This window comes from Setaria viridis, chromosome 5, assembly GCF_005286985.2.
Source record: "Setaria viridis chromosome 5, Setaria_viridis_v4.0, whole genome shotgun sequence".
NCBI classification, from domain to species: Eukaryota; Viridiplantae; Streptophyta; class Magnoliopsida; order Poales; family Poaceae; genus Setaria; species Setaria viridis.
The window spans coordinates 4,618,064-4,637,381 of NC_048267.2; the positions used below are offsets into that span (position 1 = coordinate 4,618,064).

The 19,318-nt window shown below is 48.5% G+C and overlaps 3 protein-coding genes across 3 annotated transcripts; 1 reads left to right on the forward strand and 2 right to left on the reverse strand.

Moving 5' to 3' along the window:
* The first annotated feature begins 1,876 nt into the window (after nt 1-1,876).
* LOC117854716 (protein AMEIOTIC 1) lies at nt 1,877-8,192 on the forward strand. The gene is made up of 11 exons (XM_034736942.2): nt 1,877-2,012; nt 2,394-2,477; nt 3,770-3,926; nt 4,038-4,114; nt 4,218-5,269; nt 5,420-5,486; nt 6,025-6,087; nt 6,345-6,407; nt 6,565-6,648; nt 6,762-7,379; nt 7,533-8,192. The coding sequence occupies exons 2-11, from the start codon at nt 2,412-2,414 to the stop codon at nt 7,659-7,661; spliced, it is 2,376 nt and encodes a 791-aa protein (XP_034592833.1). The 5' UTR covers nt 1,877-2,012; nt 2,394-2,411; the 3' UTR covers nt 7,662-8,192.
* A 2,251-nt stretch (nt 8,193-10,443) lies between these two features.
* On the reverse strand, nt 10,444-13,464 carry LOC117854718 (zinc finger CCCH domain-containing protein 3). The gene is made up of 5 exons (XM_034736944.2): nt 12,983-13,464; nt 12,747-12,826; nt 12,562-12,640; nt 11,894-11,989; nt 10,444-10,791 (listed from the first exon to the last, which is right to left on the reverse strand). The coding sequence occupies exons 1-5, from the start codon at nt 13,116-13,118 to the stop codon at nt 10,688-10,690; spliced, it is 495 nt and encodes a 164-aa protein (XP_034592835.1). The 5' UTR covers nt 13,119-13,464; the 3' UTR covers nt 10,444-10,687.
* A 137-nt stretch (nt 13,465-13,601) lies between these two features.
* On the reverse strand, nt 13,602-17,721 carry LOC117854717 (shaggy-related protein kinase alpha). Its single transcript, XM_034736943.2, has 12 exons — nt 17,564-17,721; nt 16,301-16,494; nt 16,098-16,190; nt 15,839-15,898; nt 15,368-15,640; nt 15,109-15,183; nt 14,824-15,021; nt 14,672-14,722; nt 14,490-14,585; nt 14,326-14,409; nt 14,098-14,200; nt 13,602-13,984 (listed from the first exon to the last, which is right to left on the reverse strand). The coding sequence occupies exons 2-12, from the start codon at nt 16,409-16,411 to the stop codon at nt 13,902-13,904; spliced, it is 1,227 nt and encodes a 408-aa protein (XP_034592834.1). The 5' UTR covers nt 16,412-16,494; nt 17,564-17,721; the 3' UTR covers nt 13,602-13,901.
* Nucleotides 17,722-19,318: the final 1,597 nt, after the last annotated feature.

Consider the following 19,318-nt stretch of genomic DNA (forward strand, 5'->3'; position numbering starts at 1 on the left):
GACCACGCGCCTCCGCAGTCTACGGCCGCACGCCGCCCTGGCCTCCGCCGGCCGCATCCGGGCGCGCCTCATGACTAATCTGATAGACACTCAATTGCACGTGAACCGCAAACAAACCAAAATTAATTTGGAAGGAAGGCAATGGAACGGCATCCAAATCTTCAACATAAGCTACATAATGAAAGGAAAAAATTAAGAATTGTTTCACGCACAGAAGATTTGTTAACGAACTTGCCTTCTAATGCAAATCCAAATCGATGACTGTTGGCCACTGCCGCACCCTCTCCCTAACTACTAGCCTTGCCGGAGCTGCAGTTTTACGACGCTTCAGCTCAATGACGGCCGCGGCCGCGCATCATTGGCCGGCAATGGAAGGCACGTGAGCAGCTCCACGCAAGCATCAACGCTGCTTGTGGCGCGTCTTCCCGTACTGCCGCACGCCACGGCGGACCCAGCCCCGCAGCCCCCGCACGCGGCGCCCTCCAAGTGCCGCCGTGGCCCCTGCGCCCCGCTCGCTGCCCCGGCCTTCCAGACCTGCCGCGACCCCCCGTGCGCCAGCAGTCGTGCGCTGGGCGTCCCATGGTCACACGCCGTCACAGCCTCCGCCGTGTGCCCACGGGCGCGCGCCTCCCCAGCTGCGGCGGCCTCGAGCGCCTCTGCGGTCTCGCAGCCCCGCACACAACGGCCTAAGCGCTGCCGTGGCCCTGCACCCCGCTCGACTCCCCGACCTCCGAGCACCGCCGCTGCCTCTGCAGGTGGTATGTGTTGGTGAGGAAAAAACAATCCACCGGAAGTCAACGCAACGACGCCCTCAAGCATGCACCGTGTGGGATGATGGATTTTCCCGTTCCACGCTATGCATGCTCCAAGATGCTCTGCGAATCGGGCCATCCAGGATAGCAAACAGACCACGCCCACGGACCTGGCCCAAAGGCAATACACCCTACCAAACGGCGGTGCGAGCGGGAGCGGCTTGCAGCAAATGATGGTGGCCCCCGGGTTGCCGGGCCTGCAACTTTATTTTACCACGCGAGGGAGATAGATGGGGACGGAAAATTACCGCCCGGTAACCGGAGAACTCTCTAGACCTCGCGCACGGAGCATGTCAACGCACGCGCCCAAACACGAGGCCACGACCACGAGCATCACAGAGTCCAGCCTGATCTGGGGACCACACGCCCGAGCAACAGAATGGACCCGCTGCGTGCGCGCGTGATGTGAGCCTCTCCCTGCCACGGCCAAGCTCGGTTCCATCCAAGCGGTGCCTGCTGCGCGGGCGTGGTGGTGTACTGGTGTGGTGATCAAGCCGTGTAACCGTTGACTAGTGTTCTAGACTACTCCAGTAGTATACTCTGGTTGTTATAGTACCGTTGATTTTTTTTTTATAGTGAAAAAATTATGCGTCAAAACGAGCAAGCCTACGATTCGGGCGTGCACAAGATGGGAGTGGTAGACTAAGCAAGCTAGCGGTATAACTCGTAAGGCCACGCTGGCTTTGTGCTTGTGCTCGTGCATGGGCACGACCGCACGAACCACGCGCGCGTGCTAGCTCTAACGGGCCCGCGTGTCATAGACTTGAACCCCCCACGGCAGGCCACAACAGGACGGCCGTTCCGTCAAGGCTGCTGCAGCTGGCCGTCCTAGATTTTTCCCTCTGCAACAGCGTCACACACGCACGCTGCACCCCCTCCTCCAGTTTCTCTCTCTAGAAAGGACTCTCCCACACGCCTGTAAAAAAAAAGGAAAAAAAACCAGTAAATAGGATCAGCAATTCGCTGCCTGGTGCCGTTCACGGCTCACCCCCTCCCTCTCATATTCTCTGCTTCTTTACCCCCGTTCCCTTCTCTCTCAGACCTCTCTCTCCTCTCTTGGCCTCCTTTTCCTCGCGGCGACCGGCGGCGCCGTTCGCCACGTCTTCGCCGGGCCCTTTCCCGGCGGCGGCTGGGCGAGCAGCGGCGCCATTCGCCACGTCTTCCTCGCCGGGCCCTTCGCGGGCGACGAGCGCCCACCAGGTACGCCCTTGCCCGTTGCCCGCCCCTCCTCCTCCCTTCCTGCTGTTCGAGACGGAGCACCCCACCCCGCTGTTGCAACCTAGCGCTTTCGAACACTTTTTGCCCCCGATTTTATTTCTGGATCGCACCAGTTCGATCGGAAGACGGCAGTGCCGACGTGCAGTGATTGTGTCTGAGTTCACTTAATTTTTCCATGCGAGCCAGTGCATTTAATTTGGTTGGGTTTCGCAAATTTCTTCTGGTCTCGACCGACGGAAGTTTCCGGCCGGCCATGGGATCGGCTAGTTCTCTGGAATTCTCGCTTTTAACCCAGTGTTTGCTTCTTTTTTTTTATCATCCTGTGCTGATAAGATGGATGGGTTGGTTTGGCTTTCGCTTCAGCAGGGAGCACGGCCGGGAATGCAGATGGACGCGGAGACGGTGCAGGCGGCTCCTGCGCTCGCGGCCCGTCTGCAGAACTCGCCGGTACGTACGCAGCCGCTTTGGGCAGTTCGATTACTTTCTGCATGGCTTCCGTTATCTGGGTGCTGAACTGCTGATGATCCGTTTGCCTTTCCATTGATCTGATGCTCTGGTCAGTTGTGCGTGCTGCTTTAGTTTGCTTTTTGGGTGATTCGCCCGGATGTGTGTAATTGAGATGCTGTTGATGTATGCTTTGATGCTCTTGCAATTGCAAGACGTGCAGTAGTACGGTTCAGTGGTAGTTTTCTGAATTCTGAACTGCAGAGTTGCTGGGTTAATCAGCTTGGTGGAGTGATCTTGTTTGTTTATGTGAGTTGCATGCATGCTGTAGGTTGCCAAAAATAAGTGTTCAATCAGCTAGAATTGGCCTAGTATTCTCTCCATGCATGAACCTTGTTAAATCTTCTGAGCTCATTTATTGCAGCATGTTTAATTTGCTGAGCGGGGTTTAATCTGGAATGGTGTACTGCTACTTTTGTAGTATTAGTAATTTTTGTGAGGGGTGACTGGATGTTAGAAATTATGTGGATATATGTGGAACAACTACCGGTAGTTTATTTAATTATGCCTGTGCACGTTGTAGCTGGAGGAAATATAACTGCTAAAAGAAAATCGTGCAGACAAGTATGTTACGAAGTTTCCAAATTAAACAGCACAGCTATGTTGGGCTTTATGACTTTTTACTGATGGTAATTAAAATGCATATTCTCTGAACAACTGTCGATAGGAGATAAAGCCACGATTTTATTGATGGATTGGTGTTATATATTGGTTTGTTTGAATCCATTCATGCAATTAGCATAACTATATAGTGTTTGTCCTGAATAAAGTACCAGATAGTTGCACAATTTGCCACTGTATCAGTAATTCACGTGTCAGCACATAAACATTTAAAGTTGACTTTGATAATTATCAACATACGTAATTTTGGTATGTATATAGATATATAATTGTTTAAATCGTATATGAAGATGTACACAATCGTGCATGTGGATCAAAACTGGACCAACAAACCTTTGTATGTCAAAAAGTAGACTCAATTTGTCAGGTTGTCATATGGAAAGAGAAAAAGGTTCTCTTTCTGTATAGTTGCTTTTTTTTTTAATTTCTGGTGGTGTATTATTGTGTTAAAATGATGCTGATTGATGTCTCCCTTTCACGAGGATATGTTTTCCCATGTCACACACACAGCACACTGCACGCGTTCACTCCCAAAGCTTTACCATTTCAATCTTCTCTCTTTTCTCTCCTATGAAACATACACATCTCACCTGTTGTTTCTGTGACCATTGCAGAAGCCACAGGTCAGCAAGTACTACTTCAAGAAGAAGACCAGTAGCCACAGCAGCAGAAACGGCAAGGATGATGCCAACCACGACTCCAGGATCCAATCCAGGTCGCCCCCGAGCAGACAGAGCCTGACCTTCTACGACACCCCCACCTACCACACTGGTGAGCACGGCTGGCCATATATGGCGCAACGCTGCCACACTCATCCATTATTCTTCAGGACACACTCATGACTCACCTGACACTTTGTGTGAATTGATCTGGTTTCATCAGGAGCCTTCTACGAGATTGACCACGAGAAGTTGCCCCCCAAATCTCCAATCCATCTGAAATCCATACGTGTGGTAAAGGTGAGTCTTTTCTTTATGGGATTCAGCTGCTGCTCTCGATTTATTGATCTGTTTGGCATGTTTGATATGTTTTTGTTTCTGATCGTCTGATGTCTGTGTGTAGGTGAGCGAGTGCACACACCTGGACGTCACGGTGAAATTCCCATCCCTCCAGGCGCTGCGCAGCTTCTTCTCCTCCTACCCAGCGTCCGGAACCGGACCAGAGCTCGACGAGTGCTTCATCATGAGCAACAACCACGCCACGCGCATCTTGCGCCACCGGGTAGCCGATGAGGAGCTTGAGGGCACGGTGCACAAGGACAGCTTCTGGCTCATCAAGCCCCACCTCTACGACTTCGCCACGTCCCAGCAGGCACCACCTGCTCCACCGGCGGCTAAGGTGGCGCTGGTAGCCGACTCCTGCCTGCTCACCACCTTGAAGTGTGATGGCGCTGGGTGGGGCATGAGGCGCCGTGTCAGGTACATTGGCCGGCATCGAGATGAAGCTCCCAAGGAGGCTGGAGTCAATGGTTATGACACAGAGGTCAGCATCAGAGAAGAGCAGCAGCATCCAGCCATGCAGGAAGTTACGAGGAGCGAAAGAAACTGTAAGAGGAAGCGGGAGGCAGAAGGAAGCAGCAAGGACAGGCACAGAGATGAGGGCAAGACGAATCGCAAGGTTCAGGGCAGCAGCAAAAAGAGTTCGAAGAAGGCAAAGAAGCGCACAGTGGAGTCCAACGATGGTGACCCTCGGCACGGTAAGGACCGGTGGTCAGCCGAGCGCTACGCCGCAGCAGAGAAGAGCCTGCTCGATATCATGCGCTCCAACGGTGCTCGTTCTGGCGTGCCGGTGATGCGGCAGGTGCTGCGGGAGGAAGCCCGTAAGCACATCGGCGACACCGGCCTCCTTGACCACCTGCTCAAGCACATGGCCGGCCGGGTGCCAGAAGGCAGTGCTCACCGATTCCGTCGCCGGCACAATGCAGATGGTGTGATGGAGTACTGGCTGGAGCCGGCCGAGCTTGCTGAGGTGCGGCGACAGGCTGGTGTGTCTGATCCATACTGGGTGCCACCACCGGGATGGAAGCCAGGTGACGACGTCTCCCTCGTTGCCGGTGACCTACTAGTCAAGAGGCAGGTTGAGGAGCTTACCGAGGAGGTCAATGGTGTAAAAAGGTGTCCTTTTCTGCTCCTTTTCTCTCTGTCTGCACTCTGTAGTTCCGTTGCAAGTTGCAATACCATTGTTGTATAAGTTCTTACATAGCGTGAGAAATGGAATATCTTCCTAGATTTATGCTAAATTTGACTTTGTGGTGGTATGTGAAGGCAAATGGAGCAGCTAGTGGGCAAGGATGAGAACTTTGATGCAGAAAGAGCTTACAGTTCATTGAAGGTATGCAAAAGATCAGCTCTGTTATCCTCTCAGTAGTCAATCATCACTTTTGTTGTTGTCCCATTTAATTTTCAAGAAAGATGGCATTTTGCTGTTTCTTCTGATTTAGAACTGAGCAAAATATGTAATTGCATTGATGTGAAAGTTTCTATATATTTGGATATGCATTTTCGTCTTCATTTGAAAAAACATAGGCACTTACAGCATTTGCCGAGTTTCTGTATGTTTGGTTGTGCAGCTGCCTTCTCACGTACAACATTTTCATCGACTGATGGGAGATTGTTTTTTTCTGAAGTGCTAGAATGCTAGTCTTGGTTCAGAGCCTGATGTTTTGATATGGTTGCTATCAACTTCTTTTCCGGTCACTGAAATTCAGAAGCCAGGATGTACTGATGTACATGATCTGACTAGCATGAAAACTTATAACTGCAATTCCTTTGTTTTACTTCCCCCACTTGTTCTACTGTGGAACCATAACCTTTTTTTTCGCATGCCCATTTTCAATGCACTGATGGAAGTTATTCAATTTGTTTTTCAGGAGAAGTACCAGAGTGTTATGAGGGATAATGAAAAGCTTGAGAAGCAGGTGTTCTCTTTGAAGGTAAGTACATGCATGCAGCAATTTTTCTCTGCTTGATAAAATCTGGCAATTAATTTCAAACAACATCAAAACCGAGACACCAATTGTTTCCAAAAAAAGAAGGGGGACACCATGCCTGCTAATTTGTCTTTAGTGATCCACATTTCTGAACCTGTTTCAGACTTTCAGTAGATGCCTGGAATACTTCATGGTGAAGCAGTGACTTTGCTAGCATTGCTTGCTGCATTTACAGAAACGATCTTGCCTTTTATTTTCAGGATATGTGTGAGAATGTGGTTCAGATGAATGGTGAGCTGAAGAAGGAGGTGTTATCCTTCAAGGTACATTCATGCATCCAGCCATGACATTATCTTCTTCATCTGTAACATCTATTGTACTGTAATTTCTAATAAAGCATGGATGATTTTTAGGTCCAGATCTCCGCACTGCTAGCTCTGTGCCGCTCTGAATACAGTTACTGACTCTATCTAATTTCAGGATAAATATGAGCATGTAGCTTACAAGAATGATAAGTTAGAGGAGCAGGTTACCTATCTTTCCAGCTCCTTCCTTTCTTTCAAGGTAGCTTCTTTGCATGGCAATGTACTCTGTTTGTTGATTATGCTCAGCCTGTGCAAATGTACATTTGCCATTATCCATGAGTACAAAGTAACAGTGCCAATTGGATGGTGCAGGATCAGTTGGTGCTGGCGCTAAAGACAGGAACATCTCGTCAGCTGGGATTGGCTCCCAGTGATGGCAATCAAGAATCTGCTCCCCTCACAGAAGTGTACCTTGCTTCTGGTGACCAGATGACCCCGCGGGCCGACAGCACCGTCATCCAAGGTGTCCCGGACAGCCTGGCAAGGAAGAGCAGCTTCCGTGTCTGCAAGCCACAGGGAACGTTCCTGTGGCCCAGCATGGCGTCCGGCACGACCATCAGCGGGGGAGCCAGCAGCAGCTGCCCGGCCACGGCCACGCCAGGCCCAGGGATCCCTCGCAGCACCAGCTGCACCACTAGCGCCGGGCTGGGGCTCCAACGATCATCGCGAGCCCCAGCAGTTGAGGTGGCGGTATCGGCAGTGTCAGCAGTGTCGGGCCTGGACGAGCACCTGATGCTTGGCGCCCTCTCCTCCACGCCGCCCTCGGCATCATCCACTTACACCACTGCCACAGCGGCAAAGCTGCAGCTGTCCCTGTCCAGCCCGAGGTCGCCACTGCAGCCGCAAAAGCTGTTCGGCACTTCTGCTGCTGCTGCCGGGTTTAGTCCTCAAAAGCTGCTGCATTTCTCTGGCCTTACTCGACTTCATGTGGTAAGTCCATTTGCTTGCATGATTCTTCAGTCTGGTATTCCGCAGCATGATCCTGTGACAGTTAATTCTTGTTGTTTGATAGTTGTCTGTAAGCATTGGTAGTTCAATGCAGCTGCAAGCTGAATCATGTTCAATTTATCATGGCCTGTGCAGGACACGTCCTCATCGTCCGGGGCCTGTCGCGCCAGCCCCCCGGAGGGGAGGAGGGCCCTTTTCAGTGCAGACGCCGGCCGGATCAGCATGGTGGGCACCGAACTGGCCCTGGCTACTCCCTCTTACTAGCTGAGCTGCTCGTACCTCCACTTCATCACCTCTCTAGTCCCTCCACATCCGCAAGCAGTCAGTCTTTGGCTTTTACTCGACCTCGGCGTGCACCATTTTTTCTTAAGGAAGAGGCAGCACGCAACATACATAACATGCATACAGGAAAAAAGAAAAGAAAAGAAAGCAAAAAATAGGTAGAAAAAAAAGAAGAATAGGAAGTCACTTGAGGATTCTTGGTTGCATAGTTCGTAGCCATTTGAGGTTTAGTCAGTCCCTGGTTAATTTTTGTGTCATCGAAGCATGTGTTCTGGTGGCTAGCTAGTACTTGCATTGGATTGATCCCTTTAGTACATATATTCTGCCGTCTTTGGTGCATGACACATTTGGAGTAGAATGTGTCAGTTTTCCTGGCTCCATTGGGCATTTATAGAGTTATTATAGACTATATATCCTGTTACTCTCATGTGGCATAAAATCAATGCCTCGTTGAACCACATACATGCTTGGTAATTTACTGTTGCTCGTATATATATCGGTGGTGTTCCTTTATGATCTGTGCAGTTACTGATATCGCTCACAGGCACAATCCTATGCAGAAAGTCGTGTTTGCGCACGTGCTACCTTTGTGATTATGATTATTCAAATATTATGATGATTAAAATTAAAATGCAATTAGCTACATGGAATTTGATCTTCTTATCTTCAGTTGGAGTACGGAATGTTTAAGTTTATAGCTTCTGATGAAGCTGGCCATGACTCATGTACTGACATATTTCGTTAACATGACTACTGCCTCATCACAATTCACAAGGAAAAAAATCAATAGACGTATTCAACTAGACTAGAGAGCAAATTGGCCAGAAACCTACATGAGCAAGTTTCGTAGGTGCCAAGTTTCTGAATTGCGTTTTTTTTTTCCTTTCCAAAAGGACGCGTGGGTGCCAAGTTTCTGCGCCGGACTTTCTTGCCACCACCAAATCGAGCGTGATTTTAAGCTTCGTCTGTTTCGACTCCGGTCCAAATTAGCTTTCTTGACCTACCAAAAAAGGAAAAGGACGGTCCCAACCGGACCAACACCTTCTCTGGCCTGCCGGCCCCAAGGCCCAAGCCTTTTCTGCCTTCCCACCCAAAAACTCCCCAAGCCCCCCACCCTAACCCGCCAGTGCAACGGCGGCGGCGGCTGGGGACCCTAACCGCTTATCAGCCTGAAATTGGCGACTTGAACTTTTAGCGCAACACTATGCGACTGAGTGAACCTATCCAATTAACATGCTCTACGTATTATTGTATTAACCAAAGAGCATTTCAGGATACTCCGTGTAAAAAAAAAAAGGAACACTCAGGATATGAACATCACAAATAACCCTTGTCAGCGACTGAATAAAGTTGAGTTGTCTTGGAATAGTCCAGCAGTTGGTATGACCAAAGGGCACTAGTCGAGAAGTGCACTCCACAGGCCATTGCAGTGCACGAATCTAACGACCGTCCATTCAATACTCCGTTAATCTTTCGGGAAAAAAAAACAATACTCCGTTAGGTAACATTTGCAAAAAGAATTCAGTCAGGTAACAAACGCACTGCAAAACCACATGCAGAAGATAGAAAAAATTGTGCAAAGTTTGAGAAGAAACACTCTACAAGCACAACCTAGAACGTTGGATGAGTGAGCACCGACACAGCAAGGACCAGGAGGCCAGGCAGAATATCTCCACAGCATCAGTGCCAGGAACCAACCGCAGCCCAACCGGCTCACCTAGAGTGCAGCAGACAACAACACGACCACATCCTGACCATGGCCTTTGTGTGACCCACCTCACGAAACAACCTTGCACGAACACTGCAACAAGTTTCTTGCAAGAAATGCAGATTCACCTGAAACCAGTTTACAAAAAAACAGAACTCACGGGTCGTCACTATATGTAGTAGCTGTTTACTGCTGTTGGCGCATGCTTGAGTATTGCCATTTAGTATATGCGTTCTGGGTAAAGCCTTCTATTTGTGCAGATTGATCAAGTGATCGATGGCCTCGCTCCTCTTGTTCCTGCTAGTCATTGTCAGTGGCAATGATGACGAGAGACTCACCGGCGAGCAGGAGGTGGAGGCGACGCAGAACAGAGGCTGGAGACGACGGGACGCGGTTGCCGCGACGCCGGCGGTGAGGACGACGAAGAACGGTGGGTGGTCGCCTGCCTGGAGTGGCCTCGCGTCGATCGCAAGTCCGCGTGGATGCAGATAGTTTGACTTCACCACTCTGAGATACATACCTTGTGTGCAACACAGAAACGTCAGGTCGATGATGGTTGCGATGTGTTTTCTGTAAGTTTGGACGAATTCCGTCCGAACGTTTCCATGTTCTGCTGCGCACAACCCAAAATGGCTAGAGAGCCTGTTCTGTTCCACTGCCTTGCCGGCCTCAACACACCAAACGTCACTCACGGCGTCCCAGTCCCACACCCGCTTGACCGCCTGACGACTCGGGTCGGTCCCCGCCGAGACCAGACGTTGCAATCGTGCCACCAGACGTAGCGTACCCGCCTAGACCGAGGAAGCGCCCGCCCCATGGCCATGGATTGGGCCTGGACCGGACGCCTGGTGGCCGGTGCCCTGGTCCCGGGTCCCCACCTGAAAACGACCGCCGTCTCGATGGCACGGTACTCGCCGGGGAGCGTCGCCGGAACGTCGGCCGCTCTAAGCAGGAAGCGGAAATGCGCCGAGCAGGCCGGTGCCGGAGACGAGCAGCAGGCGGCGCGCCACACACCCAAAATGAGATGAGCAAGCACAAGCAGGCGGCACATCAACGTTAACCAACAAAGCAAAACGTCCCACCTGCTAGCAGAATCTTCTGTGAAAGCCATGTGCTGTTCAGTGTTCACCACTAAGTTTTCAAGTGCTACTCGTACATGGATGACAACTTCCCAACTGCCAGAAGAATCCCATTGGGACACAGTATGCAATGCCGTGCCGCCATGCTCTGCAATTGCAAACTTGGAGCATAGGGGTTTTAGCAATTGACCAATCGGTGTTCAGCATGAGGTGACGCTCCTTCAGCCCCAGTCGACGAAAGGAAGGGGAGGATAGCTGCCTTCAGGAGGGGGTTGCAGCGACGGCGGTAAGTTGCCCCATGAGGAGTGGGCACCCAGTACGTTCCCTGTGAAAACATGGCAGAAAGAAATGGATCATTACCAATGGCAAACTTCCTAAAGATACCATAATTATGGCAGACCCAGGATGATGACAACAGCTCTGAACCAAACAAATTTAAGGTCATTAATCTGTAGGCCCTTCCTCCATAATTATCAACCGACAGGCCCGCTTGTAGTCGAATAGCCTTCCAAATGGCGCCTCATCAGTCAGGGTCTCTGGGAGGTATCAAGTCACCAACCAATGGACCTGCTGGGTGCTGGCACATGGACTGGGTGACTGGACTATACATTGCATGATTGTATTACAAGGGACCAATTCGTGGCTTGACAGATCACCAAGACGAAAACATGATGACCCGCTAGCTTGTCGCATAGTGGAATTTTCGTTAGAAATGCAGAGCTTGCCAGAATGGAGGAATTGTTTGTTTTAAGGTTGGCTGTTTGAGGTAGCTTCAGAGAAAACAAAAGAAAAAAAAATCTTGTGTGTCTTTCGTCACTTTCTTCAGCGCCCTCTACCTCTCTAGCGAGTAGAACTTTTATTCTCACTACAGTTATCGAGAGACTTGCCTTTTTCTCTAGCTCAAAAGTTGCTTCATGGCATGCTATGCACATAAGCATCATCCATGATAACGCAAATGCAAGCAGCATGGTAAAAGAGCTAAGGGAAACTTTTGCTCTTAGCACCCTGTCTAAACACTGAAGAACAGGGGTGCAAAGCTAAAACCAGTGGACCCAGTGCCCAACTTGCCTTGCTCCCTTTTGACCATAAGACCAAAAAAATTTAAATTAAAAGGTGTCATGTTTATTCTCGGTTGGTGGAGAGACAACTATAGTTAAGACACATATGTCATACTTAACAGGTGTCAGATTTACTGGATTGCATATGATAACTCGAATTTTCCTACTGATTGTTTTAATTTAGGTTCAGACTTCATAAAGAATACTGTAATCGTCTCTATAAATCAAGTAGAATGCGAAAATTCAATGTTTCAAAACAGACCCCAGCTATTAATTCCAATGTGAGGCAGTCAATTGTCAGGACCAGCCAGACAGTTAATTATAACAATGTTGTGCATGATAAGAATCTAATGAAATAAAAAGGCTCACCTGAGAAAGAATTTCGTTCTGCTGCCTGGTATCCAACAAGATTGGGTTGGCTGGCAAGAAAATTAGACTGATGCACCATGGCTCCAGGCCCAGGCCCTGAATGATACAAGTTGATTTGAGGTATAAGGCCTATCATGAACTAATCAACCTTAAAACTAAGTATTATTCAAACATTTTTCCATGTTATAAGAATCACGAGGTAGCAATAGTTATTGTAAAAATGAGCACTACAACGAATGATAACTAGTCATAATTAACAATTTATATCTAACAAGGCAACAGGTTTCAACACTCCAGCAGATTTGTGTACATATCATCATTCCGTTAGGCAAATGTGTTAGTCCCTCAACACTCAACAGGGCACTGATGTAGGCTAAAATAAATTACAGTGGCAATTCCTCACGTAAACTAAAAGCCATCATCAATCAAACAGTATGCTAAATCAAAATGTAGGAACCTGTGATGGTCTTCAAGCAGTGTTCCATTCAAACATAATGTAGCCCAAATGCAATTTATAATTCAATGGGGATTCACTTAAAAAACCAAAAAAAATAGTATTGAATAGAAGATGTTAAAACAGCCCCTAAGTTGCAACAGTAGGCAATATACACCCTTCCTGACTTCCAGATGTGGCAATCACATTCAAACGATACTGTCCAAACCCTTACCTGGTGCAGCTAACGATGGATTTGCACCATCTGGCTTGGGATGGAAGTATCTACATGAATCCCCATACTTGCAAGTCCCCTGCGAGACAAGAAGGAATAGACCTCAGAATTAAGAACAGACTCCTCTTAGCAGTTAGCATACCTGCGACACCAAATTACCGAGGCAATGCGAGATGATGACTCACCGTGCGGACAAAGTGGTGGCAGACGCCCTTGGCGAGGGTGCCGTCCGGCAGGAGGAGGGAGGAAGCGCCGCCGTGCTGATCTGCCGACGACGGAAGAAGAAAAAGGGGTCAGCCGGACCCTGAACCGACCCGGCCGCGGTGGCAGGCGAGATGCTCGACGAAACGTGCCAACCAGAGCGACGACCGGGAAGAGGGAGGAAGAAGAAGATGACCGGGAGTGGAGGGTGCCAGCTGACCTTGGTGGCGGACGGTATCGTACCAGAGGGCGCGGGCGCGCTGGTGCTGGACGCCCTGCAGGTGGCGCTTCCGGGCGGCGGGGGTGTCCTGGAACTGCTTGTCGCAGTAGTCGCAATAGTATTTCCCCAACGGCATCTTTCGCTGCTCCAATCCCCGGTTCTCCGCCCTTACCTTTCCTCCTCTCGTGCTGCTGCCTTCGGGGCAAGCTTTTGGCCTTTGGCCGTAACAACGAAGTCCAGAACCAGAAGGAATTTACCAGAGATGGAAATTTCCTTGGCTGACCAAAATCTACACACACCCTAAACGAACACAAACGCAGGAAGGTCTCGGAAAATTGCCCCTGAAAAGTCTCAGAGGCCTCAAAATCTGACCTGATGAGAGGCATGTAGCGTGCATACGTTCACGTTCGTCAGAATTGTCGTGCAGTTCGGTTGCAGCACAACGCTATGGTTGCAGAGAACGCCAGGGAAACAAGCTACAACATCACTTCTTAAGAAAATTTGACAGCAACCAACGCAAGAAATCATCGCAAGAGCAAAGCCGATAGGCCAACAGGTAGCAAGTGGTTCAGAAACATAAAACAAGGTAGTAGCAGTCTGGATCTGGAGACGAAGGGACTAGGAAAAACGAAGTGAATCCATACATAGATCAAGCTACAATAAATACATTCATACTGCTCTAGAACATATTACAAGATCAGCTATGGCAATCTCAGGTGAGCGTCAGTTAGTAAGAGGTGGGGTGCCGTTACATGTCATTGCGACATACACTACTCAGCTACGTACACAGGCCACGGCTGTCGTACAAAGCAGGTAACCTAGCATCTTCAACGACGGACAGGCCTGCATGCCACCAATCATCCAACATCCCAAGGGAAAATGCACACTTGCAGAGTTCCGGTCTCAAGGCACGATCATCTCACAATCCAACATAGGGGCATTGCTTCTTTGCGTGTTCTGGGATCAATTTCGCGACAATGTCTGCTGGGACTCCTTTCAGTTCTGCAGGACAGCAGAAATGGGAAACGATGTAAGTTGATGATACCATCCAGAACTGATTGTAACAGCTACAAGCCTACAATACCAATGGTGAAATGAGTAAGCATGAGACATACCATGCGGCTTGAAGTTGAAAAGGGGTGGTAGAAAGCGGCCATTTGGAAGACGGGTATTAGGGTCTCGAAGCTCATCAAAGAATGGGTGAACAAGTGCCTCAACCTGGACAAAAGATTCAAAAAAGATCTTAGTGAATCATAAAGTCAACAAGGAAAATGCAGGAATTGGAACAGTGGTCCGGTGCCATGCGCATTTCCACTATGTAATGTGCAGTGACATTTACTTACAGCAGTGCATCTCAGATTGGGGGAGTACTGGAGCAGCCGGGAGACCAGATCAACAGCTTCTGGTGGCATCCTTTTGTGAAACACCTGAAAGATAAAATGTCTCATTAGTAACACAACAGTGAGAATTTTTTAAAACATTGTAACAAATGTAGAAAGACTTGCACCTTGTGCCATGGGTGTGCTTTGATTTGTGGGAATTTAAACTCTGTGTAGTTCGGGTTCATGCATTTAATTTCTTCCCTTGTAGGGGTACCAAGGACCTGAAATGCACAATCAAATTCAGGATGGAAAAAATTTATGCCTCTGGCAGGAAGATAATTTACAATTCACCAGAATCAACAACTACCTTGATGATTTCAACAAGTTGGTCCACACCACTTTCACCGGGAAACAAAGGCTGTCCAATGGAAGTTCTTGTAAGTCAGTATGAACTGAAAGGCTATACTGCTCTTGAAGAACACAACTTTATTTTTTTAGAATGCACATAAGACTGCTTACCTGCCCTAGCATAAGCTCAGCAAGAACACATCCAGCAGACCAAATGTCAATTGCTGTAGTGTACTCAGTGGCACCAAATATGAGCTCAGGTGCCCTGTAGTATCGGGAACAGATGTATGATATGTTGGGTTCCCCCTTGACCAGAACTTTTGCACTTCCAAAGTCACATAGTTTAAGCTGGTGAGTGTGTGGGTTCACCTGTAGTGAAGTTCAGAAATCAATTAAGCGTATGGAACATGTCTTCTAGTATATGATACAGGAGCAAAGTAGGGTTTTCCAACATACCAGAAGGTTTTGTGGCTTGATATCTCTGTGGCAAACACCAATACTACCATGAATGTAAGCCAGTGCCCTACATATCTGCCAAAAACCAATACCAAATATTAAAAAATCAGCATACAACAGAGTTATCAATAATTAGGTGAAAAGACCTTTGTTTCTAAGTTTATCAAATATAATTTAACAGTATCCGGAAAACAGAAGGCATTACAGTGTAACTTGACAATAGCAAAAGTACCCAAAATGGAACAGGACAAATTATTACCTGGTACATATACAGCTTCACATAAATAAGTGGCATACGTTGGTTCATCTTGTTGTGATGTTTCACAACTCGATGAACAGTCTCAGGCACATACTCAAGAACCAAGTTTAGATACAGTTCATCCTTCTCGGTAGTTGAAAAGAAGCAATGCTTCAAAGCGACAACATTAGGGTGGTCAAGAAGGCGCATGGTCTGCAGCTCACGGTTCTTGTAACGCTTATCCTGAAGAACCTTCTTTATGGCAACAGTCTCACCCGTCTCCAAGCATTTAGCCTATAGAATTGTGAATTGGCATTGCAAATTAGCATAGGCACCTGATTACTAATTAAAGTATACAAGACAGTATACACAATAAACTGATCACAAGAGGCCTTATCGCCTGCATGATATGAAAGATCTAAAAAAGTCAATCGGAAATAACAGGTAGTTGCCAAATAAAACATATCTCAGCCACAAGTTGTTGCAACTAACCTGGAAGACAATCCCAAAAGAACCTTGGCCTACAATGCGCTCAGCCATGTAGCTCACCGTCTGCAAGTTCAACCAATAAATACATATTATTGATCATGAAATTAGATTGAACAATCTTATTTGCTAGCATCATAAAGATATTGGCAATATTCAAAGCAAGAAGCACACTGCACCAAGGTCTAGGCTCCCAATTATTAAGACTGATACCCACACTAAAAACATGTACTAAATCCTCATCAAATGCAGTAAAAACACTCACCTGTTTCGGTTGACCATTCTTGCCACCAGTAGTAGTCACAATTATGTGCCCAGTTTCTGTTCCTTTCCCATTAATTATGGTTGCTTCAACTTCCTGTGTTTGCCATTCAAGTCAAATGTTACAAGGACGTCCCATTTTCACACAATCCGGAACAAATTACAGTAAGCCCAAAACAAGATGCCAATGCATCTTCAGTTCCTCACCTTATCATCTCTAATCTTTAGCTCGTTCATGTGATCCTGCAACTTATCAGCACCAACGTTGGTGCTGCTGCTGTGCTTGTACCCAGATGGGGCTACACCTGCTGAAGCCATCTCTGAAGAAGAAGGGGCTTACACCAATGCCAACTCAGCTTTGCATCAACCCACAAACAGCTGTAGTAGATCTAATGCGCTACCTGCGAGAGCATCAAAGATAAGATTGATCAAAAGGGTGGTTATAGATATTGCAATGGCAACACCAACTAGGAGAGCTTTGTTAACTAATGCAAACCATCCCTCCAATCTAGGGAAGTGCAACAAGTGGGAATAAGTTCAATGTAGATTGCAAATCATGAAGCAAGCAGAAAACACAGGGCGCAGAATCTCGCAATAATTGACACACATTGCAAGAAGATAACATTTTCCAATAGGCATAAACCTCAGAAGGTAGTTACTTCGTATATACTAGGCCATAGTTTAACCATGGGTAAAGATTAAGAATGGCCTTCTTATCGTCAGACTCTCCGCCCCAACTATAACCTTAAGTAGACTGCCAGATCGCAAGGATCCGCACGATGCCATGTTCACCCGCGAAGCAACTTTTCCCCCTTCTAAATCGCCAAACTTAAAATGGAAGGAAAAGCTCGGATGCATATCTCCTGGCCAGAACTAAAGCATATCAGCGCAGGCAACGTGCTGCTAACTCTTGCAAAGTCAAAAGAAATTAATCCTAATTTAAGAACACCCTGAGCCTGCTCAGGAGCAAACGCAAGTATCTGCGCCTCCGGTAAGGGGAACGAGCAAACCAAACAAATAACCCTAAAATTTGGGCACGAATCGATCGCATAAACGACCGATTTCTCGCATCGGAAGCAGAGAGGAGGACGTGTCCTGAGATACGCGTAAAAGCGCTAGGCCGACAAAACATCAAGACAAACTCGAGGAAAGGGCCGCATCTTCCCCAGAACGATGCCAACCTCCTCAAGAACAGAGGAAGCCCTCCCAGAAATCGTAGCTGACCCGCGGGACGAAGCGGCTGGAATCAGCCATAGACTGCGGAAGGCCCGCGCCTCTCACCGGGAAAACGCAGATCCGACGAGAAGGACGGCCAGCGCACCCGGAAACGCCAGTGGCGCCCGCAACCATGGACCAAGAGCGCATATTCGCGGCCACAAACCACCAGCGGAGAAGCACAAACCGAAAAAACAAACAGCCAAATCCAGAAGCAAGCACGGATGGGCGCCGGGCAGGCCGGCGGGTCCATACCTCTCCAACCTCCTCTTCCGCTGCTCTTCCTCCTCCGCCACGGGAATCTCTCGGCTCCCCTCCAAGATTTGCTTCCCCCTTCTCTCTTCCTCCTCTCCCCCCCTCTGGCTGCTCTCGCTCCCGCGTCCTCCCCTTTCCTCCCCCTTTCTACCTCCCTCCCCCGCCTCTTCTTTCCGCTTGTCGGGACGCAAGCAAAGCAGAATACTGCTCCCAACGCGACGCAGCGGCCGAAATGATATGTGCCTGCCCCTCCCTGCCTGCCTGCCTGCCTACTGCCGAGGCACCCACCACCGCCACACGACACCCGCGCGCACCCCCTCGCTCCCGCCTCACACCCACAGACACGTGGGTCACCGTTTCCTCGTGGCCCACCTGTCACCAACATCACCTAGTCCCGTCTCGCGTGCGCGGAGGGGCGCCGGATCCCTTGGGGTTTGGTTGGGCCACGCCTTTTGACCGGTCAAATCCGCGGGGCCCGCTCCCCGGACCGCCTCCCCGTCTACTGTTTCGCCCGCCCGGCCTCCCCCCCCCACTGCCGCGTGGACCCCGAACGAGACCGGGCCCACCCACCGGTGGGTGAGATCCGCGGGGGCGGAGGGTTTTGCGCTCGCCCGTTACTTCTACCGCATCTGGGCAGGCGAGATTCGAATACTTGGGGTCGCGCGGGGGCGGGGAAAAGACGGTCGTGCCCCTGGGCGTGGTTAGATCTGGGCACCTGTTTCCGAGCCGAGGCGAGAAACGGTAATCGGCGGTGGGGTGGTGCGTGGCGGGGGAGGACGGAGGACCACCGGCAACAGCGGGGGACTGTTGACTAGAACGGGTGGGTGAGCTGGTGGTGGTGGAGTGGGGCGGGGCGGGGTGGGGCGGGCTTTTCCCAGGACCGCAGGAGCAGGTGCTCCGAACCCGGTTTCGAAATTTTCAAACCTCGCTAGTGAAATCTGACCGAGAGGACAGGGACGAACCGTGGCGACTAGGAAACATGTTGTCGCTGCACGAGTAGAGATAGATTTCGGCCCACCCGACTGATTCGGCTTGCCTTTTTTTTTCCGCGGCCCAACTGATTCAAGTCAGACAGCCTATACACAGGTAAATATGGCAAAAAAAAAAACACAGCAAAGGGGGTTTCAACCCGGGACCTAACAGTTCAGAGTAAACTAAACTATCACTACACCATTCATTAATTTGTGACAACATGAGAATTAAGGGTCGATTTAATAACAAACTTTTCCTTTTTCCTTTTCCTCTATTTTCTTTTCGGTTTTCTTTATTTATTATTATTTGTTTCCATCTCGAATTATTTTTGTTCACGTGGTATTATTCATTTATTTCTTATTAACTTCATTTCTTTTGATTTCCTTTTCCTTCTTCTTCTTCCTATTCTCATCCTTTATAATTTTATTTTACCCTCGTTTTCCTTTTCTATTTTCGTTTCTTGTTTCTTTCCTTTATTATTTTATTTTCTTTTCATTGTTCCCGACTAGCTATTTTATCTCAAGTTCGTAATAATTATTTATTATCTCCTTTTATATTATTTTTCTTTTATTTGTTATTTGTTTTCTCCTTGCAGATACTTATATCTTTCATGATGATTGTACTACTCATTAAGACTATATTGTTATTTTTTTCTTTAATATATTTTTATGTATTCGTGATGGTTGAACTATTCAGCAGCGGACCATGATTTTTTTTGTGATGTACAATATTTTGTACAATTATTTAAGTAACAATTGGTTTTGTTATCATACATGTAGAATT